Genomic DNA, 26,475 nt, shown 5'->3' with positions numbered 1-26,475 from the left:
GTGGTGAGAGTGCACTGTTTAGCAGTTATGAAGGTTTTATTGCATGGTTAATAAATAGAATATAAATAACAAGAGAAACATCTTTTATTTGAGCAACTTCTCAAGAGTAGCAAGAAAAATTAGGAAAACTAGCACAGAATTCCTTTGTATTTACTACTAATGCTGTCCTTGAGTTTACTTTGGAGACAGTCTCTTTTTCTTCTTGTCTTCAAACTCTAAAGTATTTCTGACCTATTTGTTAGAATTTTAACACAGGTAAGTCACAAGTATAAATTAGCTCTCAGTTTAAAAATATAATGTAAAGTGCTCCTCACAGGATCTGTTCAGCTCACTGAATGATTTTATTTAAGCATTTTGAGAAACAGTATATTATTGAGCAGACACAAGAATCAGATAAATAATATCTCAAACATCAGTACAAACTTCATTTACAAAACCTTTTCAGGACTCTTCTGAAAAAGGATCTTCAGCTGATAAAAATAAAATCTATTAATTACCCTGAAAACCAGACAAGTACTTCTCTTGAATGAAGTGGTCCATATGCTTCTGCCCTCCAGCCATGAGGAAACAAGGGCATAAGACAAGGAGCACAGTGCCACACAAAAAAAGTATGTGCTGTGACATATTTGTATCTTCAAGTTCCTAAAAATATTTTCATGGTAAGATTTAGTTCCTTCTTTGCTTTCCCATTCACCTACGAGAGCACATACATTGGTAAGTAAATATATGGCTGTACAGATGCACATAAAAGAGTCTGTTAAAGGACCTGCCACAAATTCCAGCTCCACCTTTGCAGTAACAGAACACACAGACAGGTGGCGTTCCCAGAGCCGCCGTGTGAAGGGTCACTTGCGGAAGCGCTTGAACAGGGGGTGGATGTGCTTGTTGGAGGATGCCTTGCTCCGGGAGGAGTGGTACTCCATGTACACGGTGTCATCTGCCCCAGACATGGAGCTCATGGTGCCTGCACGGCGCGACACCTGCAGGACAAGGAGCACACACACGTGCTTAGGGTGGCGTCAGAGGCTTAAAATATTGGCATTGCATGTGACTTAGAAGATTTACTTCAAAATCTGTAATGATAGATCTGTTACCTTCTCCTTCAAGTATGATGGAGAAGGACACAAATTCCATGTTGAAATTTTTCTGAGTGCCCAACAAGTGAATTATTCCAATAGCTAAAGGCTAATACAGATTAAAAAACAAATATGTTCTCTGATGTTTCACAAAGCTACCAGGCCATCCATGACAACATCACATTTAGAACTGGATGAAAATAAAATGGCCCAGTTCTGTCCCACCTATGGTCATCCTTGTCAAAGAATTCTTCATTACCTGAGCTGACTTTGAACCATATTCTCCAGCAACTACTTCCTCCTCAGCATCCAGGTCAGATGCTTGCAGGACTTTCTGGAGAAGCTGCTGCTGTTCTTCTTTGGTTGAAAATGAAAGTTCTTCTTCTTCCATGCCTGCCAGCTTTGTGATTACCTAAGAAACAAAGCACACTACAAGGTGAGGGCTCTTCCTCCTCACTGCTAGCTATTCAAAAACAAGACAAGTATTTCTGATTCCATATCCTGTTGGAACTGCCTTCAACTTTCATCAATGGTTGGAACAACCTCACACTACAGATAGCACAGATACAGATAAAATCTTGCTAAGTGATGTATATATATATACACTCACAGCTCTTGTTATATTCTATCTGGAAATGCAAGAGACAAATCTTTTTGGGGAAAAAAAAGGAAAAGAAGAAAGAAAATCTCTGGGCACAGCATGTCAGCTAAACATTGTTTATACCAGCTTGACCAAAAACCTGACCAAAGCACATATAACTCAGACATGTATTCAAGTTTCTGCAAGGTTGGTGTCATGCTGTATGCTCTAGATTTATCTGGTTTAAGAACCAGTATTTTATATTCAGCAAAAATAATCCACTAGCTCTGCAGAGACTTAGAATTTTAGCAAGAAGCATTCAGGACAATGGGGAAAAACTCCTAACAAATTGAGATGTACAGCTGTTGGGAGACAGTGCAGCAACTTGCAACAGATCATCAGTCACAGAGCAAAAGGACTCTTCCAGCCTCTGAGTACTTAAACACTGGGTAACTTCAGTTAAGTTTGTTCTCCTTGGAATTCTCAGTAACTCATCTGGTAACTGTGGGTGCAGGGCACATGTAACCTACTGGCAATGCAGTGCCATGGGCTCCATCAGCTGACAAAGCTCCCCTTCTGAAGAACTGAAAGATCTCAAGCTTCTGTTATAAAGATTTGCAACAGGCAGCTTACTTTCTTAACCAGAGGTATTTTGAAAATGTCACATTTGACATGGTTTTGAGAAAGACATTCAAATTCAACCATTGATTATGTAGTGTTTTCCCTCATCTTTTCTGCTTACCTCTTGAGTCAATACAATTAGAAACTAATTACCTGAGCAGTCTGGGTTGGAGCAGATCACAAAAACACTGTAAATAAAGTTTAAGGTAAAAGAAATCCTTATTAGCTGCCAAGTACCATTTTTCAAAAATGGGGTTAGGAAAACACTGGAATGAATAATCAGGTCCGTGGGTTGTTATTTGTGGGAATATCTAGTCTGAAAAAGGACGTTTTCCTGAGAAAACCTCCAAGCCTGAAAAATCCATTAATGGAAGCAATCAGTCCTACATGGCTAAAGGAACACTATGGTACTCCTTGTTTATTTAGGAGGATATGTGCTATGGTCATCCTAAAAATAAAGAAAAAAGAGTCAAAAAAATCCATTTTAAATTGTATTTCCCTGTTTCCAGCTCTGATTGCAAAACAGTGTTAGCATGACTCATAGAATGGAAAGAATTCCCACTGCATCATCTTTTAAGCTGTCCAACTGATGCTCTGTCTAAAAGTTACCCCTAATTCTTTAATATACAGAGTTCTTCTGCAACTGGTTTAAAATTTAGTATATCCTACATTTAGTCTCTAAAATTAAAAAAAAAAATACAGTAGCAAAGGCAACTGGTTAGCTAACAAAAAAAAAAACCCTCAGCTAGCAGTGCACTCCAAGCAGTAAACTGTAATAAGGCTGATATTTAAGAAGCAAAGACAAGATATGTGGATTTAGCAAAAATGTATTACTCCAGTTCTCTTTTGGATGAAAGGCAAAGAAAGAATGAACCTATTGAGAGATGGCAAGAAGAAAGTCCTAAACAAAAAGTGAAAAGAAAATCTTTCATCAATGCATTCCACAACCAGAATTCTCAAGTACTGGACCAAATACTAACACTAAACAATATGAAAATTACATTCTTAGGCCTCAAGTATAATAAATACAAGGAACAAGTTACCTTGAAGCTATAACCTTGATCTACAAGAAACCGTTGTCGTTTTGTTGAATATGCCATTTCCTGAGTGTCTTGGGATACAAGGGAATAAAAAAAGGCATTGTATTCCTCTGCAACCATGCCTAAGAGACAAAAGCACTCAGTGATTAGTTTCATTTGGAACACTGCAACAAAGAACAACCAAGGAATAAATACTGAAAACAGGTTCTTAAGTAACTTGTCCCCACAAAAACCATTTGCATTGTCTAGCTGCACCCGGACCTCGCATAAACTGACTGACACAGGATGGAAACTCCTACTTTTGTTCTTAATAACTTGAGGATAGGTGAAAAGACAAAAACAGAAAAGGAAATGTAGACTAACACCATCACACAGGTGCTCTAAAAAGAATCTGCTGCTTTATTCTGCTAGGCAAGGTGAAAGATAAAATTGTTTTTAAGTCTATCATGTCAAGAAGAAGTGAAAAGTCAAGAGCAAGAAAAGTCCAGCGGAAAAAGACAAAGGAAAATTTTTATCCATGTGAACTAGAGTTTGCAGTGTTTTTGAATTAAAAAAGTGAAGCAAAGATACTTAGCTAAGAATTCACAGCACTACCTGAAGACCAGCACATACCAGGCTGTGCATAAACTTTTTTTTACACTTACAGTCCTTAAGATCTGTTACCCTGGTAACAGGGTTCTCTTTTAAAACTCAGGATTTCATTAAGACTTTGTCAATTTCACTAACATGGGGTTTGTTTGCATTATCAAACAAAGCCTTACCTGTAACCTGCTTGTTTTAAAATATTAAAATATATAAAATATACAAAATGCTTGTATTAAAGCATATACTTATTTGTATTAAAATAAGTATATGCAGAGCTTAAGTCTGAGTAGAAAGTATTTTAAGAGTAATTGTTCTAAACAAAAAAAATTCCTTTGGCCATGTTTTACAAAAACACACTAGTCAAAAACCAAATCCAATTTTTAAAAGCAAGTAATCTACAGTGTCAAAAATGTGATTTCTAGAGGCTTGCTTCTTAGAATAATACTATGATCCAACACAAACAATTGCATGTTGAAGAAAATATCAAGGAATGAAAAAGTGAGAGAATTGCCACAGAAAGTCAGTTTTCTTTCAGCTTTTTTTGCCCTTTAGAAGTTTTCTCATCACTAAGTTTACTGACCCAGAAAATGCTTCATTTTCATTTGCTGGTATATAGGTATATTCTCTTTGACTAAAACATAAGGAGAGTATAAAGAAGCCTCATGAACATCCAGTTTCCCCTGCTCTAGGTTGCTGTGATCCAAGGCCCAGAGCCCAAGCACCACCTCCTTTACCTTTCTTGGCTCTCAGCACTCGGCCCAGCCTTTGAGCCTCCTGCCTCCGTGAGCCACCGTGGGATGAGATCTGAATGAGAACATTGGCCTCTGGCAGATCGAAGGACGTGTCCCCTACCTGCAAGAGAGCAGCACCTCTGAGCAGTCTCTTATTTCCACATCTCCCCAGCCAACACCAAATACAAAGCACAGCTTTCTTGGTGAGCTGTGATACAAAGATGTCAAATGCAAACCATGCATGTGCAGCTGACTCTAAAAGCTGACTCCAAAGATAGGCACAAGGACAAACTGAATGTACTCCCTCACCTTGGAAATGAAAATAGTGTTGATTTTGGGATTGTGCTTGAAGTTTTGTAGAATTTGCATTCTTTCCCCTTGTGCAGTAGGACCATAGATATAGGGTCTGAAAAGAACACAACATATACAAATTAAATAAATTCAAGATTTCTCACTCATTTCTTATGAGGTACCATGGCAAGGAGCGCAGGACATCTTTGAGCAGGTATGAAAACAAACCAGATTTTGGTACAGATATCAGTTTACTTTTAGCTTGTTTGACTCTTCATGGCAGTTGCCCAGGGGTTTGTGGAACCCTCTGCAGCAACCCAGTCAGCCAGAAAGAAATTCTGACAGTTACAAATGTTTTGCAATTACGTGCACCAATGAAGCTGTATATCAACAGACTGAATACATGAAAGCCTACATGAAAGACTCAAGGCAGCTGTTAAAGACCTTTTTTTCCTCAAATGTACTGAGTTAGCACATTTACAGCTGCAACCTTTTGCTTCCTGTTTAAACACTTGAAAATACAGGCTTCTCTATCAAGGATATGCTGGATGTCACAAATGGGCTGCTGGGTGTTGTTCTGGGAAAATTATTTTTGCTTTTGAGGCTAACGTCTTGCCCTTCTAATATGTTCTGGGCTTACTGAAATGATGCAAAGGCCTCAAACATTTCATGAGCAGCTCACAGTGGCATTTCACCTATGGTTTCTGATGTCTGACAATGAATGACATGGAACATTTAATGTTTCAATCCCAAAGGCTCACACAAACTCAAGTCACTCACAGACTTAATGAATAACTTGAATTGCTGTGAATTTTCCAGTGTCTGACTGTTTTATTTCTACCTAAGCAGAGTTTAAAAACCAAAAAGCTAAGAAGAGATGAGCCCACACAAAAACAGTGAGCTGCATGCAGGATAGCACTGCCACTGCTTTGTCATCTGTTGTACTACTTTTCCAAATTAAGGTTACCAAGAATCTCCAAACAATAGGAGTTAAATTTTCCAATTACTGTTTTGCTCACAGTTCCATAAATTATTTCTAACACAAGGAACTAAGCTCAAATTTTCCATTTAGTATTGCACATAGATCATGGCTGAACATAAACATGGCAGTGCATGGACTTAGGTTTTCTATTCTTATCAAATAATCCCTGTGCACTGGCTCCTCTTGCTTTCTTTACTACAAACTTTATTCTAGGGTTTTTTATCAAACAATCCTAGTAATCTGTAATCTAATTATTCTTTTTAGTGTATTTAAGCAGACTTTCAGAAAAAAACAGCTAAAAAATGAAAGTAGCAAATGAATCAATTCTGAAAAAATATCTTCATTATTAAATTAGTAGCATTAAGCATTATCTTAAGTCTTATTTTAAATTTCATGTAGTATTTAAATTGTGAAGTTAAATGGCAGATTTAAACTGAAACTAAATTTTTGAGCCTTCCTTTTTGTAAGAAGGCAAGAAGGCACTCAAACATTTTGTATTAAGAACAGAATAGTCCTGAACTCCTGGCTATCAATCCTTCATTTTAACTAGCCCAGACCCTACTTGACAGTGATACACTGGCATTCCTGAGTACTCTTCTGAATCTACAACATTAAGTGCTAAATGGATTCTTTTTTTAATGACTCATTTTCCTCACTGAGAAAAGACATTTGAGGGATTTGCAAAGATAGATTCCTCTGCCATTAACTGACATAACTGATAAAACCACAGAGGCACAGTCCTTCAGAAACAGTGACTTAAACATATTCCTAACGCCAGTGAAACCAGGCAGTACATGAGCTATGCTATACTGGATGACACAATCATGACAGAGGGAAAGCTGGCTGAGCAAATTTGGATTCTCTGGCCCCAAAAACTGCGGATAAAGTAATTCCCGTCATGTGCATGGTCTTTCCCACTACCAAGGGCAAGAGGGTTAAGGGAGGAGCCAGCAGAAGCAGCCAGACTGTGGCAACCTCTCCCCCCATGGAGGAGCCCACCCAGCCCACAGGCTCCTGTCAGGCCATGAGAAGGGCAGTGGGAAGCTGTGCTCCTGCTGGGCACACAGACACAGCACTCCTGCTCTACCCACGGGGCTGCTCTCTCCTCTACACACAGAGTTCCTGCCCTGCAGAAACGAACAGTTCTCTTTGGTTTAGTCTGCTCACAGCAAAAATCCTCCAGTTAAAACAAACCTCACCTTTGTCCAGCACAGCAAGCCTGTGCTTTCTTTCTAATAGTGGCAGCTGGATAACCTGGAGCTTCATAAATGATGTGAGAAACACAGAATTCCCTCCAGAACATAAAAAGGGGCCACCTACTATTTCTTCAACTGATTTTCCTCCCACACTTCCACAGCATCTACCCCACTTACAACTACTGTGCCTCATAGCATCCCCTGCCCCCCAGCATTGCCTGTGCTAAAGGCTTTGTCTGTGGTACACTGAACACTGCTAGAGACATTCCAGAGGCATCATTACAGCTAATCTCTGTCCAGACAGATTAAAAAAATGATGAAAGAGATCATGGGTGTTGGAATTCATCCAACACCATTAGCTCTGCTTGCTATTTGATGTCACAGCATGCCAGCACCACACGGCCCCTTAACATGCAGTCAGAACTGATCATGAATTTTGGAAAGTGTAAAGGCTTGTTTGAGGTTTTGCTAACGAATACTGCTGAAATTCCTAGACATGAAATCATACACCATCAAAATACCCCACAGCTTCCAGCAAGGAAGGGATTATTTGGCTTTGTCAAAGAAAGGATGAGACCAGCTTATAAGGTTATGTTTCCCAAAAATCGCTCTATGCCCTGATCCTGACAAACTCTCTCTGACCATCCCTCCCCAAATCCTACCAACAGACTGATGCTGACCCCTCATTAAACCCTGTTTGCACAACCTCCCATAACTGCACTCATGTTACAGTCATTTAAGGTAATCAAGGAGCTCTAGGGAGAAATGTCCTTTAGTTTACTAAACAATTACTGCACTTCTAGGCAGTGCACTAGTACAGCACATATACCAAAAAAGCCTGTCTTAGTTTTTTTAGACAAGGGTAAGAACTTTGGAGAACCCGAAGAAGAAGGCCCTGGGTCTCAGACCATCCTGAAAGATCCAGAGTATATATTTGAAAACCTTTTTCTCAGAGAGACACAGAAAGCTACCATCCATTAAAGAAACAGTTCTAGTGATATTTCCAAAACCCCCTTATTTTTCCATTGGCTTTTACTAATTAAAATAAAGCAAAAATACTAAATCTTTCACAAAGTCCTGGATGTAAACTTTTCTGAAACAAATGCCAAACAGAGACTCTTTTCAAATACCAAAATCATGATGCAATGCCAGTAAGGTCCATCCAAAAATACCCTCCTGAGCTTTTTATGCAGGAGGACTGGAGTTACAGCATTACAAAAAATATCAAAGACTACTGAAAGCTGTGAGATTGCAAGGAAATTGTCATGGAAGGAGGAAAACAACAGTGCCATCATTGGCTGAACACTTACTTCCCAAGTCTGACTGCATATTCCTTCAGTGCAAACACATTGTCAGCAAAGACGATGATTTTATCATTCCGTCGCTCGTGAAACTTAATCAAGAACTGACAGGCTCTGAATTTATTTGGGTTCATGGTGTAGAGCAGTATCCTTTTCTTTGTTTTAATAGCTACATATTCTCTGTAAAATTCAGGTGACATTGGGCACCATACCTACAATCAGAAAACACACACACAAGGTAACACTCCATTATTTACTTATTTAATCCCAGTGAGAGTTGAAAAGATATTGGGGGCTGGTAATGCATTAGGACTTTCTGTATAGTGTAGGTCACATATCTTAACACAGTCATTTCTGTACGAAAAGGAAAGCTATCAGTCACTGAAGTCTCCTGCACAGCTAAAATCTGTTTTTACAAATGCTTTGGCATTGAGATCCATGACAGAAATAGGCAGTGGGACTGGAACAAGACTGAAATACAGTTACTTCATGTTCACACCTAAATAATTTACTAAATACTACTACTTCCTACAAAGCAGTAATTAAAGGGAATGAGTTGTGTAGTCTCCCTCTCACAGCAGTCAAAGCTTTTTCCCATAAAGACTCATTTTCATCCATATTCTGAATGCTGAGACACATTTTGTCTTCATTACAGAACAAATTCACCCATCTTTCTCCATATATCCACAGCTATTGAGTCTAGAATTTCCAAAACACTACAACTGATTAGAAGTTTTCAACAGACAATAACATCACCCCAGGATACCTAAGCAATTCTTCTATTATGTAAACAACAACCATAGTACTTCAACAAGTCTAGGTTTATTTTTTCTATTCTAGCATGAAAAAAAGAAGAAATTATCTAGTTTAAGCCAATGAAGTGACACTATTGATAACATCTGACACTATCCATAGGGGATATAATTTGGGAAACATTCACTCTGCTCTACATGAGTTATTCTCTCATATCCATTGCACAACAGAAAGTAACAAACTACCACAGAGAAAAGCCTCTTTCATAACCACCATTCAGCTAAGGAAGTTTATGACAATTTAGAGGAGTTTATTTAAACAACATTAATTGTTCTGTACTGATAAGACCTAATTTTTTGTTTCAAAATATTTTTTCCAGTGACTTAAATGCCAGATGATGCTTTCATTATCCTTTGACTACATTAAAAGAAATTCATGCACTGAATAGGCTCTGTTGTTATTGTGTGCTGTCTACATGAAATACTTAAAACTCTTGAACCAGAAGACAGTTACATCGAAGTGAAAATGAGATACAATACTGAATTTACTGACTGTGGTAAAAAATTTCATCTATTTCTCAATGCCTCTGACTGCATGGCAAACACACGTATTTTTTATTTTCATTTTACATTTTGCAAGACAGGTATTCCAATCCAAAGACTTAGTATGGCTGCTCAAAAAGGGATTATTTGTAAATTATAAAACTCTGAAAAAACAGGTAAATAACAGGTTTGTTGTGTTTTTTTGAACTTTGTGTAACTTTTTAAACTGTGCTGTTCTTTCTCTTTTAGAGCAGTGAAAGAGCAACACCTGCAACAACCATGACCTGCCCTATGAGACATCAGCACTGCCCTCTCCAGCCACCTGGGAAGAACTGCACATGAAGAGTGAGCCAGACACCTTTCCTGGCTGAGGGGAATAAACCAGGTTGATTAATGGTGCTACTCCTCAAGGAAATCCAAACAAATATGCAAAGCAGTTGTGCACAAATTGGACTCAACACTGGGCTTTTTGTTCTTTGCTTCTGGTAGAGTCATCAAATGTTAGTTCAAAACACTGGCCTAAGGAATAGAAACTTGCAGAATTTTCCCATCATTCAGAATAGAAGGTAGCCCATGCTTCCTTTTTAAATGACTAAAGGGCAGTTCAGGGACTGAGAATTTTGCCTAGCAGAACTAACCAGAGTGCCTAAATGCAAACCTGAATTTGAGGACTGGTTACTCTCCCTTCAACATTTATTTTCTAGGTGCTTTTCACTTCTATTCAATGAGTTCAAAGCAATGAGTTTTTTTCCTTCTACAATCTCCAGTTTGCACAGTGTTCAAAGGGAGAACAGCTGACCTACATTTGCGTATTTTATTCCAGTACCAGAGCTAGGGAGAATTGCATGAAATTAGCAAGACAGGCTTAAAATAAACCACCACAACAATAACAACAACACAAAGACAAAAAAACCCAAACTCTACCATAACACATTGCAGCTGCTAAAACTTTACTTCCATTCAACAGGAGACCAAACAAGTTCATGAAAAAACAAACCCCTAATGCTTACATGGAAACATTGTAAATAACAGCTTGAAGAAAGTTATACTCTTCCCTAAGTATCTTCCATGTCAATTACCAGTGATAATACACTGAATTAGGCTTCCAGAAAGATTACTTTAACATTCTAATGTGCCTGTGTGAAAGATTTTCACCTCTTTCAATACCAGATTTACCTCTCATCCATATGCTGTAAAGAACAGAGGTCACATCTGTATACTAGAAAGAATGGTAAAATCCAGTCCTATGTTTTCAAGTTTCACCCTCACATGTTCAGGCTTGAAAATAAGCAGGTATTTTCTTACATGTTTAAAAATTTCTACTATTGTTCTTTTTCATAAGAGCTGCAAGAATTTTTCTCTACTTTATAAGCATACTAAATAAACACTAATACCAAAAAGCAGAGCATCACCTCAGCACACTGGACTTTAGCAATGTAGCCGTTGTTCTGCAGCTCCATCCAGTTGGCTTCATAGAGCTTTGGTCCAATCAAGAAGTTCAGGTCAACAATTTTATCATCTTCTCTGACCAGGGTAGCAGTCAGCCCCAATTTACAATGAGCTTGGACGATAGTGAGCACACGTCTGAACATTTTTGCTAAAAAATCCAAGACAAATTTTTTGTTAACTTTCCTGAATGGTTTCAGAAGACAAATGCTGCAACTTTAAAAAGATATTTTCATCAACTCCTGAGCATAAGGCAAGCACAGCATTGGGAAATTGTACCCCATTGCACACACACTCCTAACAAATCTGTGTCACAGTGAAACTTCATAGTGATTGCAGCTTTACTTTGCATTGCCAAGTATACTCTGAAAATCCCAGTAAACCTTCTTTATTATTTTCCATTCCCCAAGAGAAAATTAATATATTCACAGGTTACACGGTTTGGTTTGGGTCTCTACTATTTCCTAGCAAGAACTATGACACAAGGACCCTTGGCTGACTGCCACATTCAGGACTTGCAGGATATGGCAGAATTACTCATCTTTAGTATTGCTAGAAATCACAGAGGAGTTGCTGTACCTTCATTTCTATGAAACTAAGCAAGAACAAAAGTGACAGAACAGTGCCAGTATGCTACTTTGACAAAATGGCAATTAATCACCAAGGTCTACTTCTGTAGACACCAAAATATATTCAACTAAGAATAAGGAAGAACAGCTAACAATCTTGGGTGTTTTTTTAGCCAGGATTATTCCACAGACACTTTAATAGCACATTATTGCTTTCCAGTAGTACAGATCTCAATTACATGGCAATTTCAAAGACAGCTGTTATTTCTGGATGTTAATCACTATGATTACTCATAGAAATTAAAAGCTGGCCTGCAGTGCCACTGCATCTACAAGAAGAAGGCAGATGAATTCCTCTCCTGTTCAAATATGTCTACAGCAAAATTATGCAAAGGTAATTCAGGTATTTTAAGAGCACTTTATCAGCCTACACGGGGGAGCTTGTACTTTACACTGCTATTACAGGAAACACAGTGCCTAATTTGAAGGGTTCAGAAAACTAGCGGTCAGCTAAACTATGTAGTATCGGGGGAAAAAAAAGTAGAACAAGGCAGTTTACTTGTTCCAAAACCCTAAGCCATGGGTTTACTCACTACATCCCATGAGAATCATGAGAAGAACAGCAAAAAACCACCACTTCTACAAGAACAGAAGGACATGAACAATGTGTGCAACATGGAAGGTTTGCACACCTTTTCCTTACCAGGAATGGTATGGACTTCATCCAGTATCATAAGGCCCCACTCTTGACTTTTAAGCCACTCCATTACTCTTTCTGCTTCCCAAGACCTTTTTGTCGTGTGCCCCAACATGGAGTATGTGCTGATGGCAACAGAGCAGCCAATGGGCTTGTCTTTGGCATCAGAGGTGAAGCGGCAGATCTGGCTGTCGTCGATGGTGGACCACATCTTGAACTGGGCCTTCCACTGCTCCACAGACACGGCGGAATTGCCGAGCACCAGGCACCGCTTGCGCACGGTGCACGCGGCCGTCACTCCCACCAGAGACTTGCCAGCACCTGCAGGGCAGAAGGAGTGACACTCATTAGGCATCTCTCAGAGGCCACTGGAGTAGGAGGAAAACAAAACCAAAGAGTGAAGGAAAACCATGAGAGGATATGAAATCATGCAAAGGGGAATTTCTTTGTTGTTTCTTTGCTACAATAGTCATAAAGAGATCAAGTATTCACTTCTTAAAAGTGCAGCTGGATTGTCTACAGGACAAAACCGTATTTCCTCAAGAAAACAATTGCAAACAATGGCTTTGACAATTAGAAGTGATCATTCTAATGCTTTTTAATTTAAAAGAATGTTAAATTACAGGTGGCTACAGAAAGCTTCCCTAGGGTTGCTCTATTTATCTGTCTCTGCCAGTTACACGTTCCCCCACAAAGCAACTCCTTAAATCTTCCCATCCTTCACACTTCTCCCAGCATCCCTTATGCACGCTCAGGCCCTCATCACAGCTCCTATGTGCCCCCTCCTCTCCCAGTACTGAGGGCACTGGCACACAGCCTCCTGTTTGCTCCTTTTCCCCGTTTTCTGCAGGCTGTCCAAGTCAGCATGTTTCTCATTTCATCCTCAAACTCTCCTGCCCAGCACCTGTACACTCAAGCTCTTTCCTTCTCTGGACACCCCTCTATGCCACCTTTGTATTCCCAGCTCCCTCCAGTTCCCCCATTCCCAACCAAGGAACAAATTCCAATGCCAACAGCTTTACATTTCATGGGAAGATGAGCACAGGTGGCAGTGGGCACAGCAAAAGCAGGACTGGCACTGTGAAGGTACCACAGCTGCTCCCCAGCCCCTGCCAGGACACCAACAGCTCTGTGACCCAGCTCTCCTTCAGCACAGCCTCACCACCAGGACTCTGCACACTGGGACCAGAACAGTCCCTGCTGCTGTCTGAAATCCAGGCAGCTGTCACCTTTGGAATTTTCTTTACTACAGGCAAACAAAAAATTGTCTAAGTACCGACACAGAAACTTACCACATGGCAAGACAATAACACCAGACCTGGCTCGTCCATTCCCAAACATCTTCCTTAGGCTTTTCTCTTGATAAGGCCTGAGGACTGCAGTAGGTTTCAGATCTATATTGATATCAGGATTCACAGAATCATTTCTGAAATCATACTCTGCTAACAAGGGGTACTCCAAATGGATACAACGCTTCTGAAGTTCTTCAATCATCTCCTGAAGAGGAAACAAAGTTTCAGTTGATAAATTCTCCACATCTGAGTTAATTTCTTTTCCCTAAAAAAAACTAGGTTACATAGTACCAAGTGAAGTTACATTTATTTTTTATGCTTATGAAGTCTTATTCTGGAAACTTTACCTGTGATTACCTCAGCCCCCAAAACACTTTGAACAGTTAATATTAGAGAGGGCTCTTTAGGCAGATGGAAGAACGTGACACATTCAGCTCAGATTGCTGCTTGCCCAGCAATGACTAAACTATACCCTGAAATCCTGCAACAAAGAGTTCAGTAACAGACATGTAAGGTTCTCTATGTTACATAAAGCTGCACATCTGGTACCCTGAAAACCTCCATAGCCTGTACGGAAGTTATTCCAAGGTAATGACAGGCTGAATCAGTCACCAAGAGGTTGTTGGTTTCGGTTGGCTTTTTTCAAATAAACAAAACAGCTACTAAGTTATCCTTTTCTAAATTCCTTTTTCTCCTACTAAGGCATAATTAAAATCACCAAGTCCAAAACCAACTTGACAAGTTCTATAGAAGCTCTCTGAAGGTCAAGCAAGGACTGTGCACCAACCTCCAGCTCCCTTTCTCAAGTGATGAAATTGAAACCACCAAGAAAGAGTTCCTTCTGCAACCATGAATTACAAACCAAAAGCAGGAGGGAAAAGGAAAAAAAAACAAGCTCTTTGAAAGTAGCCCTCCACTGAATTCTCATCTTGAACTAAGTAATACTCAGCCACACGTGACAGGGACCTCCCTAAGTCCCTGGAGCCTCTCTGGCCTGTGAGCACTGCATTCTGCAGGCAGGGAAAGAACAACACCCACACTGCCACTCTCTAAGATTCTAAACTTTGGAAGGTAAAAGGAAAGAAATGTTAATGACTTCCAGTGATCTCCTCTACCATACAAAGAGCCACAGTAATGCCTAGGAAGTTCTCATGCTTATGTGCTTCTCTGCAATATTCATACCTGCTTGACTTCAAAAGACACCGTCTGCGTTTCCTCCTCCTCCTCCTCATCTTTGTCCATCTGTTCATAAAACTCAAACAAGTCAGCTGGGACATCTGGCTTATTCTGAGCATCTGTTCCCTGTGAAGTTGATGGACCAAGGCCACCTTCACTAGATTTGGAAATCTGAAATAGAGGAACATGAATTTTCACCACAAGTTTCATTAGAGACACACTGGCTCCACATTTCTCCCCAAATTCGGGCTCATTAAAGAGGCAGAGTTTGTTAATGGCAGAATGAAGCTGATACAACAAACAAACAATAGCAACTCCAAACTACTCAAGAGTTTACCTCCAGTCACTGCAGTAATTTTAGAATATGGCTGGACATACCGCTGATTTACTTGTGAATGTCTCTGTAATCAGCTCTGTCTCTTCACCTTCAGCATTTCTCAGGCGACATTCTTTAATTACATGGTCTTGCAGAAGCTGCTGAATGACGTCAGGGTGGGTACTTTCCACAAAATACCTAAAATGAAAGAATAAAGGAAAATATTTTTATGAACTCATCAACTGAATAACTCACAGAAAGAGCGGCGTAGATGCATAACTAGATGCACTCTCAAGCATCCAGTCTTGGGGGGCTAATTAAAAAATAAAGACACTATGGCAAGCAAAATTTTTAAAAGATGCCTCACACCAAAAGCATCATGTACTGTGCAGTCATCCCTCCATCTTACTCAAACGCTCTCTAACCTAACCTGAGTGGCAAACTCCAGCAGAAATGCCCACAGAGACCTCTCACATACACATCTTACTTGTGGCACGCAAATGAAGTAAATTTTGACTGTACTGAGGTGAGTTTGTGAAAACACCAAATGTGCTGTTTTCAAGTCCTGTCCACAGCACCACAAAAGCCCAAAAGACAAAACCCCAAACTTCCAGAACACAAACCACCTGAAAATTTAAAACTGATGCATCCTGGAGATTCCTCAATGATGATGCTGGTTGGAGATCACAGTTAGAATATGCACTGACTTCTCCAGGCCCCTTCCAGCATTATCCTCTGACTTTAAAACAAATCAGATTCAACAGACACATAAGCAGCCACCTCTTGCCACTTGATTTACTTATCTTTCCCAAATGATTTGAAAACTTCAAAAGACATATTGCAAGTCCAAGAAATAAACAAACAAACTACAATATCAAATTTGCAACCTACTTTTAAAAACGTCATGACAACCAGCGCTAGCTCAGGACAGCCAAACACAATCCATCAGCTAATGTATTAAACACTTCCAAAAGCTGTAAAAGTGATGCCTGAGAGCTGCTACACTCAGCTGGCAGCTGTGAGACTCCAGAACTCCTGAGAGCACTCACTCACTCAGCTGTGCATTTGGAGGGTTTGCTGCCACAAGAGCTAAAGAAGAAGCCACTCACCTGTTATGTTTCAGAACCAGCTTCACCTTCCCATAGCTGACGGTGCACAGCTACAAAGAGAGCAGTCATTAGGAACATGCAAAAAAGATTCCATGTTTAGGACCAAACACTGCAATGGCTTTAGGTCTTTGTGAAGAAGCACCTTACCACAAAACATTTACATGCACTGCTGTTATGCTCATGGAACAAACCTGAAAAGGTATTTTCAGAAGATGCTCACATCATCTCACAGAGGAGATCAGTCACAGATAGTCACTTTTTATACCTAATCTCAAACTGTTTCCAAGACTGTGAAAACACACAGGATAAAGCAGGCTGTCTTATAGTGCCCCACTATTACAGACTGCTTCCTACATTCTCAGTTTTCCTTCAGAGCAAATCTGAGGAAACTTTCCCCATGTACAAGTTGTACTGGCTGAAATTATCTACACAGACACTTAAATGTACTTTCAATAAATCCCACAAAGGCGATATTATGAAAATAGTACGTGTGCAGCAATATCATATGCAAAAAGACAGGAAAAAAATGTTCTCTAGAAACTATGACAGAAGAATAAGATAGTTAAAAGTGATGAATGACTAAAAAACAATAAATCAATTAGGCAGAGGCAGCAGGAAAGGAATTCCTTAGTAGAAACAGATGTATATCCAATGCCAGTAGAATAGTCTTACTTTGATAAACTGAATTATCCCATCTGGGACACCAGTCTTGCTGAGTTTCTGCAAATACTCGGTGATGTCACTTGTCTGCAAGCCCACACTCACAGCAGCATACAGGGAGTAAGCAGTCAGCTTGTACTCGTGAATATGGGTGGGTCTGCACACAGGCTCAGCAATGGCAACCAGAAAGTCCTGGGCATATTTGTAAACTGGAGAAAAGGCTTCCAAAAATATATGGCCATCCGGAGCCTACAGAAATAAACAAATGAAGGCACAGCAGTGTTAGTTGAACTGAATCTCACAAATGAAGTTACAAGAAAATGAATAAACATGTAACTTTTGTCTTCTGAAAATGGTCCAGGAATTAATTTATCCATGTTCCTTCCACGGCACTATGAATAAACACCACCCAGATCAATAAAGTTTTTCCAGACTGACATGCTGGGTTATTCCTTCTTTTTTAATGCTAAAAAAATTGCTTGACTAGAGGCAAGCTTCCAGCCCCATTCCCCTGGAACAAAAAAACTGCTTGCTCATTTTTTGCAGAATGAATGAACAAATGAATGAATGAAGGCAGCACTCGGGTGTCACAGCCCCAGGTGCCTGTACAGCACTTGATGACAGGCACCGTGCAGAAGCTGGCTGGGAAACCACCTCTTCCCTAGATGGTACACACTGGCAAATTTACTGACATCCCTTTCAAAGGGCACAGAAAACAAACGGCACCAGTTACGGAAGATGAGACCAGCCTGTCTTAAAGCCGTTTCACTCCAACATACAAACCCTGCTACTGTATCACTGCAGTGACAGATCCCTCTCGTGCCACCAGCCAACGAGCTGCGCTACAGCCCTCCCCGAGATGTCTGGCTGAGCTGCGGCTATGCCCGGTCCGCAGCACACCCGGACCAGCGGGGACCCCGTCTGGAGGCTGCTGGGGCTGCAACAATCCCCTGGGCGCCGCCGGGGCTGCAGCAATCCCTTAGGCACTGCCGGAGCTCCTTTCCCCGCACCGCCCCGCACCGCATCAAACCCCGCTCCCAGGCGCGCCCGAGGCTCTCCCCGTGCACAGTGCGGCCCGGCCTGCGCTCCCCGCCTGACCCCGCAGCAGTGCCAGCTTCTGCCCCTGCCCGGTCCTGTCCGCGTCCCGCAGCGATCCCGGCTCCCGCACGTCCCACCCTGGGGCACACGGCGACAGCGGCCCCGCCGCCCCCGCGCACGCACCACCCAGAGGGGCCGCGAGCTGTGGTCGGCCTTCAGCGGCATCTGCAGCCGGTAGTCCTTGGCGCCGTACTCGTCCACCTTGGTGCCGCTCTCCTCCACCTGCTTCCCCGCCGCCGACGGCACCGCCTCCTGCTGCTCCTTCCCGGCACCTTCGTCCTCATCGTCTTCGTCGTCATCGTAATGGCGCTTCTTGGACTTCTTCTTATCTGGGAGCAGAGCGGGAGCGGTGACTGAGCCGCCCCAGGTCCCCCTCCCCGGCCCGGCCCGGCCCGCGCCGCTCCCCGGCCCTGCTCACCCCGCTCCTTCCTGCCCATGGCCGCCGCGCGCCGCGCTGCGCCCGCCCGCGCGTCACTTCCGCAGGGCAGCGCCGCGAGGGGAGGAGACACCATCGTCTCTCTGTTCCCGGGGCCGCCCCCGCCGCGAGGAGACGCGCGGGCGGGCGCGGGGCGGGGCCTCGGATACGGGGGCAGCCACACCCCGGGCCACGCCCGGAGCAGCGGGAAATGAGGAAAAATAATTAAAAATTAATAAAAGAAATTGAACTTCCGGAAAGCGCACCGTAAATAACAATAAAAAAGCCAACGCGGAATTGAGATACGACAGTGACATTGCGCAGTGTTCTAAAGTACAGAATTCTTAAAAGAGAAATCACACTGTTGTCCCTACAGAGTGTTTTAATATATTTCTAAGTACAATTCGTGTCTGATTTTGGAAATACAAATACATTTCGAATGGTTAAAAACAAAAATTAAAAAAATATTTTGAACATCAGCCAGCTGAAAATATATTTATCTAGTAAATCATCTCTCAAAGCTTTTATATATTTAATTATTCTAACTAAACATAGTACCCTTAAAAAACAAGTTCATAAAAATGTAGAAATGAAACTGTGGAATAAGATTACTGGGATATATACACACACACATTCAATGCATACACAGAATTACAAGGCGGGGTTGGTTGGTTGTTTTTAAGTTTGGAAGGTTGTTAGACAACGGAACTAGCAAGCAATGCCCAACTCCTGAGTTCCTCAACCATGATAACCATAACCTAATTTTTAAATTGTTTTTATCTTTTTTTTATACACAAGATATTCTATGTAAAGCAGCAACAGCAGTGCAGTTACTGGCAGCAACATCTCAAAAGTAATAAAAAAACCCCATACATCCAGACAGTAGTACATTGCACACACACGTGATTCTCATACACCCATCGACAATTGGTCAGAGTATTAAATCAGTGTACAAATTAAATATTTCCAAAAATGTGCAAAAAAGTCAACGTTGATAGAAAAAAACACCTTTGTGTACATACATTACAAACTGTGCCCAGCATTCAACTGAGAGTAAAAACGTTTACAGTGAGAAACCGATAGATTAAATAGAGAATTTAATGGCTACATAAAAATGTACATTAGATCAAGAGTAAATTTACAAATTTTTATTCATAGCTTCATGAAAACTAAAAGCCTACGTTCCAATTAGTCTAAGTCTCCTCCACATATTTACAGTGATACTCCATTATACAACCCCTGTGAGGTCTGAGATGACAGACACTATGCTTCAATAAACCATTCCAATTTTAGGGTGACACCACCTTCTTTTACTGGTATTAACAAGAAACAAACACTAGGGAACTGACAATCTAATGGCTGTTCAGAAAAGAAAATGCAATCCTTGTTTTTATATCCACATTTTATAAACCTCTGGGGAAAAAGGATCATCTAGTTTTCAGGTAAAAAGCACAGAAAAGCTCTGATGTATTTCCTATGACTATGAGCCGGAGTATTCTTTTCCTTAATTCTCAAAAGAAGACCCTGACCTCCAATCCGTACCTGTGGACTCAACATAAGGCCCGAACCATGAGATACAATTTTTATGCCGTTTAATCCAGGTCTTCTCCCTTTCAAGTAAGTTTCTGAAAACTAAGCCCTAGCCAAGGTGTGACTGCTCTGAAACATGAGAAATATCATTTCCTCCACCACATCTATCTCTCCACTCTGTATACAAATATATTGCTAGAGGAAACCCAAGGACTGCACCAGCAAACTGGGAGCTGCAGCATCCTGGGTTCAAGTGATGGGCTCCCTGGTCTAAAGCTGGACACCTTACTCAGGAGCTATCATAGGCTACAACCTATGCAGGACTTAAGCTTTGCCAGCTAGAAAGAAAAAATAAATGGTGTGGGCCAAGTGGGGGATATCAAGTGAGAAAGGAGCTCCTTTGTTTCTGATCACAGATTTTGATTCAGAAACCCTGGCTTGATAGCAAACCTGTCTGACTCCTCACTGCATATTAGTGGCTCCTCCTGAAGGCAGCACCCACACCCAAGTACCTGTGGGTGACATCTGGCTGTCACATAAAGAGAACTGGCCGCTTCCCAGAGCTTTGGAACATTCTCACTATGGTGCACAAAACAGATCAGGTCACAATTTTATCTTCACGGTGTTCCTGACATGTCCCAAGGCTCAAACCCAGCTACAGAAGTCACCAAGTTTTAGTCACCAAGCTTACGCAGTAATTTTAGAATGACAACAGTAAGATTAAATTAGAAAGAGCTTTTAAAAAGAAAACTCTTCATTTTAATACAAGCATGAGTTTTGCATATCAAACAGCAACTATAAACACCCACATGTCTGAAATATGGGCAGTGTCTATCACTTTTTACTAGTACCTGCTTTACTCAGTCAGCAACAGCTTACTGGTGGATACACACTATTTATAAGAGACATGAAACATCACTTTTGGCTATATGTATATGGGATAGAAAAGCTTTGGTAATTGTATGTGATTCTACACTGCAGACTTGTCATTGCCACAAGACAGCAAGTTACCAGCAGGAAGAAATTACACTGGCGGCAATACTTTCGCTTTTCCAGAAACACCATAGGGACTTACATTCAAGCACACACATTATACTTCTCTATATGCATGACACAGTCTTTCAAGATTAAAAAAGTAAGAAATTGGTTATAAATAACTGTAGATCTGACCAATTTTCTCAAGTCTCTGAAGCTGCAGTTAGACATAGCTCTATGCAGTCCAAAAGAATGGCTTGCTGTACTGCACTGTACCTACGGGTGCTACGAGGCTTTCAGTCAAGACAACAGCAGGGTAAGGATTATCCAAAAAGCACAAGAAAGAAATCTGAGTCTGTTTGTTTGCTTGGACAGATCAAATTCCTGTGCACTGAAAGTAAACAGCTTTTAATACAGTACCACAATTACAAATGTACCAACTTTGCTTTCAAGCCCAGTAAGAATTCTGCTGCAGAGACTGGTACCCAGAGCCAGGACGCCAAATCCTGACAATCTAGTTACTTCAGTGCATGCAGACAAATCCTCTTTCTGGCATGTACATTGGTGTACAATATCCAGAATGCAAATACAAAACGTGTATTAGCACAGGAAGCCAAAATCACTTTCAAGTTCTGAATTTGAATGTCTGCTGCAGATTATAACTCGGTACACTTTCCAAAGCAGTTAGGCAAGCTCCGCTTTGGGCACTTTGAAAAAACCCATTCTCTAAGACTGCTTTGGTGACATGGAATTGTATGACATATTTCAATATGGTGTTCTAACATGAACAAAATTAAGGCATACAGAGAAAAAGGCACTAGCTAAAAAAAACCCCAAACTTTTCTTTTTATTTTACTGAAAGGGCTATTTAGCTACAAATCTAATTGGAAATCAAGTTAGAAGTTTTAATACTATATTTAAACTGTCAGGAAAAGAAGACTGTAGAGTTAACTATGCAATTATTGGATCCATAGGTTTATGAGTTCTTCCATGGATATTTCTATCACCCAAATAAAAAATAAGCAACTTTCTCTAACACAACGCAACTGAAACCTTGAGTCATGCTCTAACAGGGCTGTTAGTTACACCATTAAAACCATACCACAGAAGTAGCTTTTGTCACTTAATATGTGCAACAGACAGAATACTAAAAATCATTAGATATGTAAGACTTTTGAAAATACATATACTCACCATGAATTTCAACCTTTATTTTTTGGGAGTACAGCTTCATCATGGTGTTTACAGAAAAGTAAACCAACCCTGCAGCAGTACTGCTTTCACTGGAATTTTTTTTATAATTGGATTCAATAATTAAGACCAATTCATGATTCTAAAATGCTGATGGCTTTTTAAGTGGGATACAAGAAGTTGTGAGTAGGGATCTTGGCTTTGCAATCCTCCTCCAATGGAGTTTAAAGCTTGAAATTCCATGCAACCTCACGAATTCTAGAATGAGGGTCATTCACCATCACCCCAGGAGTCCCTGTAAGTGTTTAACAAACTCTGTATACAGGTTGTTTTACTACATTACTCCACTAGGGGTAAGTAATAGTCAACCTCTTGGTAAAAGTCTGATTTAGCTTCATAATTAGTTCTAGCTCAAAATATTTGTGTTAATAACCACCTGATTTACTGTAAGTTATTTAAGTCAATAGAGAAATTATCCTTAGGGTGAAAAAAACTAGCTCAAGCCTAACCTTCGTTAAATTTGTAAAATTTTACTAGAATCACTCAAGCTGGAAAATGTCTACTTCATTTAAGAAGCACAGTCTTTACATTGGCAGCTTTCTGACATGCTAAAAGACATGATGAAAAATGCATTCTGAAAGTTGCTTTTTTTCCCGGCTCCAAAATGCTGACCGTTGTCATGACTGAATGCCATTGTTTTAAGAAAAGGCACAAAAGCAGCAAACTTGATTGTTCAGGAATTAAAAATCACAACAAGGAAGTAATATTGCAATATACATGATCCAGCACTATCTCACAGAAAGGTCACATTTTAAGAAAACTAGATTCTGAAAATTTTCAAGCTTCAGAGAGTGCAGTTTCTCTTTAGAATAGTATATTTAAATGTTATGAATGCTACAGATAAACCTGGTTACATTTTCCCTTTATTGTCCTTTTTTGGTAATATAAAATTTCCTTACCTTTTCAGGAATCACTGACTGCTACTGATTTTTATGTATATTTTCACCTTGGTTTTGGTACCTTCTTAGTCTGAAATCAATCATGTCAATTACGTGATCTTGAAAATTACCTACAGAAAGTATTAGGTTCTACATTAAACTTCCCATTCCTACTGTCACTAAATTTTGCTTATAAAACAAAGGTCCCTTACAGCAGAGTACATACCAATTCTTCTTAAAGGCTGCTTCATAGCTTTTATCTAGTGACAGAGAAACAAAAAAAATCAGTACAAGCTGCCTTTCCTTTCAACCTTTTACACTTTTCCTGGTATGACTAGTTACTCCTGTGCTCAGGAAACCTTGCACAGCTGTGTACCCTGACCAAGAAAATTTTAAGTTAGGTAAAATACTCACATAAGCTGAAAAAATCACCACTCAGTCTCTGGAGAGATGGCCACAAAAAAGTCATTCTTACTCCACTACAGGTAAAGTGATTAGGACAGATCCATACTCCTGCTTATACTCTGGTAAAACATATGGAATTCAGAAGAATAAATTCAGAAATCTCATATGTGAGTGACTGTGGGAATGGGTAAGCTTATTGTTCTGTCTCCATGCATTTTGTAAACCTGATAGTCCCCTAAAGATGCAGAACAGGTAGAGCCTTGTCAGACTGGACAAGGGTAACAGTGCCAGCCTGCTCTGCCTTTAAAAAAAAACAAAAGCAAGCAATGAATCATCCAAAACAGTAAACATAATTTCAGTTCTGTCGACCAATAGTTTATTTCCAAATGCCCCTTTAAATTATCTATGTTCTGTTCTTCTACAAAAATATGAGAGTCTGATTTTTCTGTTGTGAAAAGACAGTTAGTCACTACACCTGATCAGTACCTGGGCTTCTCAGCTGAGAAGCAATATTTCAGATTTTAAATTCTTTTATTATGCTCTTTCAGAAATAGAAAAAGTAATTAATGTACACTTTATGACAGCTGGAAATCTGACAAACACCAATCTGGATTATCAGGCTGGAATATTCACACTCATGTTATTTAATTGCTGGCTCTCTCTGCACTTTTGGCCTGCTCTTTGTACAATTTCCTGTGCTGTGCCTCTTTCTTCATAGGACTCATCAGTGCAACATTATTAAAAATATAACTGGAATCTTAGCTTTCTCAGTGACTCTTTCCTGATGTTAAGAGATGTTTGACTTTATTTCAGGAATTTTCAACACATCCTAGATGACTGACCTGCATTACTAAACCAATTTTTTTTAGTGCAGAATGGGAAGAATTTTATATTATTCAGGCACTTGATGTTGACATACATTCCATCCTAGCGCCTCTCAACAGCTTTGCAAACATTTCTTATAGCTCATTCTGAATCCAGTAACTCATATACTGCACAAGGATTAGTCATTCCCTTTCCCCTGCAGCCATTCGTGGGACTGTGGAGGAGAATTGACCCTCAACATCAGTATTTTGTATCAGCTAAGATAACTGTCTCCCTCAGAGCTTATGCAACAGAGGTTCTCTTTGGCAGATAGAGCAGGAGGCATTCTCCTAAATATTTACATCCAGTAGCTGACCCTTGTCTAGCATGGAAAATTTCCCCTTTGCAGTATAGTAGTTTCTAGGAGTCTGGGCCCATAATCTGTTTACCTGTAATGATTTTCATATGAAGATAATACGATAATTCTACACTGAAACATCTAACTAGTACATCAGTTTTGAGCTCGTTTTTGTTATTCTCTTTTGGTCACAAAGAAGTACCAGCTAGACATGCTGCTGCACAAAGAGTTCCAAGTTCTTCCAGCTTCATCAATTAACTCTCAGAACCGCATGTTCCTGCTTAAACTGTACATTCCAGAAACTGATTAAATGCTAAAATACAGTAAGAACTTAGAACTCTCTGCTGCAAGTACCTACAACATAGATAAGAATCACATAGAAGTAACCTTCTTGTCCTTTAGCTGCATGTCTATTTTTCCCTGCACCCTGAGTCAGTCAGCGGTGTCAGAAAAAGTCACACAGTTCCTGACTGTCCAAGCATTTGTAATTTTTTTTTCCTCTTTAAATAAGGAACAAATATGTACTAAAGTGCTTTATCTACATCAACCACATCAGTACATTATAGAAACAAAAATTTCTAGTCCTGGTGGGAGGGGGGAAGAGAAGATTCTCATTTTAGATACAAATTTTAGATTGTTTACAATCTAAGCGAAACAAAGATTCAAGAGAATATTCTCTCTCTTGTCTTTTTTTCTCCTTTTTCTTTGTAAAAAATAAAAAATAAAAGTGCAGTCAAATAGAAAATAAATGCAGTAGATGCAAGCTGAGTTGAGGCAGGTGTTAGTGATAGTGTGCAAACGTGTGTCTTAGCAGTTCATCTGCAAACGGTCGCAGCTTGGCCTCGATAAAAATCCGTTTCAAGAAATCCCGAGCGTGGTCGGAGACGTGAGGAGGGAGCTGGGGGTTGGTTGGCTGAGTGGCAATTTTAAAGATGGCAGCCATGGCTTCAAACTCTGCCCACGGGGGCTTCTCAGTGAGCATTTCTACCACTGTGCAACCTACACTCCTGAAACAGAGGCAGAAGTGAAACAGCAGGTTACAACAGAGTCATGGCCTCCCAGGAAAACAGGAAATAGCAGAGAGGGACTAAAAGATCACATATAAGTGGGGTCCATGTAACACTACAAGAGTAACTTCAGCATGAAACAAAAACAGCATGTACTGCTATACCTTTATAGAGTTAGACAAATCACTACCTATGTCTCCACTTCATTACTTCCCTGGGCTGAAAGCTACTACCTCACTGAAGGGATAATTACATATTTATCCAGGCAATACTAACTGTCATAGGGCACTGCCAGCACCCAGTGGTCAGCAGGCCACACACTCAGCACTGCATTGGAAGCTTTCCTGCTCTTTGAGGCTGAACAGAAATGCAGAGCATCATGAAAGCTCCATGCATGCCATGTGTGGTGCCAGCTCATTAGAAATGCACAAGTTATCACCAGTGAATCATGTGAAACATAATATGGCAGCTGAAGAACAAAAGCCCTACTTTCAAGGTACCTTCTCTTTTAGTTAAGGATACTAAACACATACTTAGATGGACAAACAAAATTTTAAGATCCTAAACAATCTTTGTTCAGGAACAATGTTTAAAGAATTCAGGAAGGTAAAAGGGCATATATATGGCCAGAGAAACTTTGTTCCAGAAGTCATTAAAGATCAGCTTCTTCCAATAACAAGTGAACAAGTGCAAAATGGATAGGCTGGAATAATTTTCCAATTCTTCAAAAGTCTGAATGTTTTTCAAGATGCTTGCAAGAAGTTTTGTGCTTAAACAGAGGTACGTTGCAA

At 40.3% G+C, this 26,475-nt stretch overlaps 2 protein-coding genes across 4 annotated transcripts in view; both read right to left on the bottom strand.

Moving 5' to 3' along the window:
* Nucleotides 1–320: 320 nt before the first annotated feature.
* On the bottom strand, nucleotides 321–18,521 carry ERCC3 (ERCC excision repair 3, TFIIH core complex helicase subunit). Its single transcript, XM_030952028.1, has 15 exons — nucleotides 18,480–18,521; nucleotides 18,185–18,390; nucleotides 16,976–17,212; nucleotides 16,304–16,353; nucleotides 15,257–15,392; nucleotides 14,885–15,049; nucleotides 13,703–13,907; nucleotides 12,417–12,731; nucleotides 11,111–11,295; nucleotides 8,413–8,615; nucleotides 4,943–5,039; nucleotides 4,637–4,754; nucleotides 3,321–3,439; nucleotides 1,336–1,488; nucleotides 321–980 (listed from the first exon to the last, which is right to left on the bottom strand). The coding sequence occupies exons 1-15, from the start codon at nucleotides 18,496–18,498 to the stop codon at nucleotides 846–848; spliced, it is 2,343 nt and encodes a 780-aa protein (XP_030807888.1). The 5' UTR covers nucleotides 18,499–18,521; the 3' UTR covers nucleotides 321–845.
* A 90-nt stretch (nucleotides 18,522–18,611) lies between these two features.
* Nucleotides 18,612–26,475, bottom strand: part of MAP3K2 (mitogen-activated protein kinase kinase kinase 2) — a 48,589-nt gene continuing 40,725 nt past the window's right edge. For all 3 annotated transcript variants that reach the window (XM_030951889.1, XM_030951888.1, XM_030951890.1), the window contains one exon: nucleotides 18,612–25,684. In XM_030951889.1, the coding sequence (XP_030807749.1) occupies nucleotides 25,459–25,684 (226 nt within the window). In that variant the 3' untranslated portion in view covers nucleotides 18,612–25,458. The remainder of the gene's footprint in view (nucleotides 25,685–26,475) is intronic.

Source organism: Camarhynchus parvulus, chromosome 7, assembly GCF_901933205.1.
Source record: "Camarhynchus parvulus chromosome 7, STF_HiC, whole genome shotgun sequence".
In the NCBI taxonomy this organism is placed as follows: domain Eukaryota; kingdom Metazoa; phylum Chordata; class Aves; order Passeriformes; family Thraupidae; genus Camarhynchus; species Camarhynchus parvulus.
Note: the sequence above shows the minus strand (reverse complement) of the source record. Positions and strands in the feature narration are given on the sequence as shown.

Coding starts and splice junctions, on each gene's coding strand:
- ERCC3 (XM_030952028.1), bottom strand. Junction 17,213..18,184: donor GCTCGCGGCCCCTCTGGGTG/GTGCGTGCGCGG, acceptor TTATTTCTGTAG/GCTCCGGATGGCCATATATT. Junction 3,440..4,636: donor AGTGCTGAGAGCCAAGAAAG/GTAAAGGAGGTG, acceptor TTTGTCTCTTAG/GCATGGTTGCAGAGGAATAC.